Genomic DNA, 1,244 nt, shown 5'->3' with positions numbered 1-1,244 from the left:
TACTGTTATATATACTGTTAAATATTGTTCAAATACTTCTAATTTTTCATATAGCTGGCATATCAATTTCTCATCTCATATACTCTCTCATACCTGTGCAAATGTTGGTCACTTGATTAAATATATTACATAATGATTATAACATGTAAATAAAGTACCAAAATTGTTCTGTACCTTATGTTATTGAATTGTTATCAGTATCTTTAAGTATAACACAGTATCTCATTTTCTTTGTATACTCGTGCCTCAGCAGCAATTATGTAAAGGACATTACTAATACTCTCTCATGCAAGAAAAATAAAGTAACAACTGGATTAGGAAACTGTGTAATTATTCTTAATTCAAAAGGGGTCTATGAAGATTCAGCATCGTAAAGTTGGCGAGTAACACTGTATTACTCCAAAGGTGTAAAGAGAGTAATAAATTACACATTACAGGTCAGTGTTGATACCAATCTCGATCTTGGTTGATGCAATGTATTAGGAGGTAATAAAACAACACTTGGCGACGACGATCAAGAGAGAATACTATCGACATTGGGGAATACTGATGAATCAGTCTTACCAACTGGCGACGAACATACCGACTCCAACCGGGCCGAGAAATTGGCGAAATAGGACAACAGAAATAAATCTAGTGCCCGTGCATGACCAACATACATACCCGATAACACTCCACCCGGAAATTCTTCACTGATGGGGAACCAGCGGAAGTCGCTAGAAGATGGAGGTCGTGGATGATCGCGTTAGAGATTTTCTTGGAACTGGGCGAAGAAAGTGCAGATGAACGCAGAAGGAAGTTGGTATTTCTGAATACTGCAGATATTCACGTACAAGAAGTGTTTGCTCAAATGCCCAACGTGAATAGCGTGATTTTGGTAGCTCCGTTGACGGTTCCATCCGTGACAAGGTTATAGTGAGCTGCCATTCTGAGTCAATAAAAAGGGTCTTAGTGAGTTAAATGACTGTTATTGTAAATAAAACATTAAATATTGTAAGTACTATGGAAGCTTTACATCATAAACAAAACACGTATAAGCGAAAGGGACAACAGTTGCATAAATTGAAATGCTCAAGGTGTAATAATGAGAGGCATAAACTCAGTGATTTTGATTTATGTCCAGCTAATAGTAAGAGCTATAACTGCTGTGGAAAAAAGGAGACATTTTGCATATGTATGCACGCACAAGCCCAAGAAACGTTAGATATTGTGTAGGGTAAGATGACGAAGTCGATTTCTAGTCT

At 37.1% G+C, this 1,244-nt stretch overlaps 1 protein-coding gene across 1 annotated transcript in view; it reads right to left on the bottom strand.

Annotated features, from left to right (window-relative positions):
• Positions 1-952, bottom strand: part of LOC119585225 (monomeric sarcosine oxidase-like) — a gene marked incomplete in the record, with an annotated part of 15,411 nt that extends 14,459 nt beyond the window's left edge. Inside the window, 1 exon segment of the mRNA XM_037933884.1 lies at positions 565-952. Coding sequence (XP_037789812.1) covers positions 565-581 — 17 coding nt within the window.
• Positions 953-1,244: the final 292 nt, after the last annotated feature.

The sequence above is a fragment of the Penaeus monodon genome, chromosome 19 (assembly GCF_015228065.2).
Source record: "Penaeus monodon isolate SGIC_2016 chromosome 19, NSTDA_Pmon_1, whole genome shotgun sequence".
In the NCBI taxonomy this organism is placed as follows: domain Eukaryota; kingdom Metazoa; phylum Arthropoda; class Malacostraca; order Decapoda; family Penaeidae; genus Penaeus; species Penaeus monodon.
Note: the sequence above shows the minus strand (reverse complement) of the source record. Positions and strands in the feature narration are given on the sequence as shown.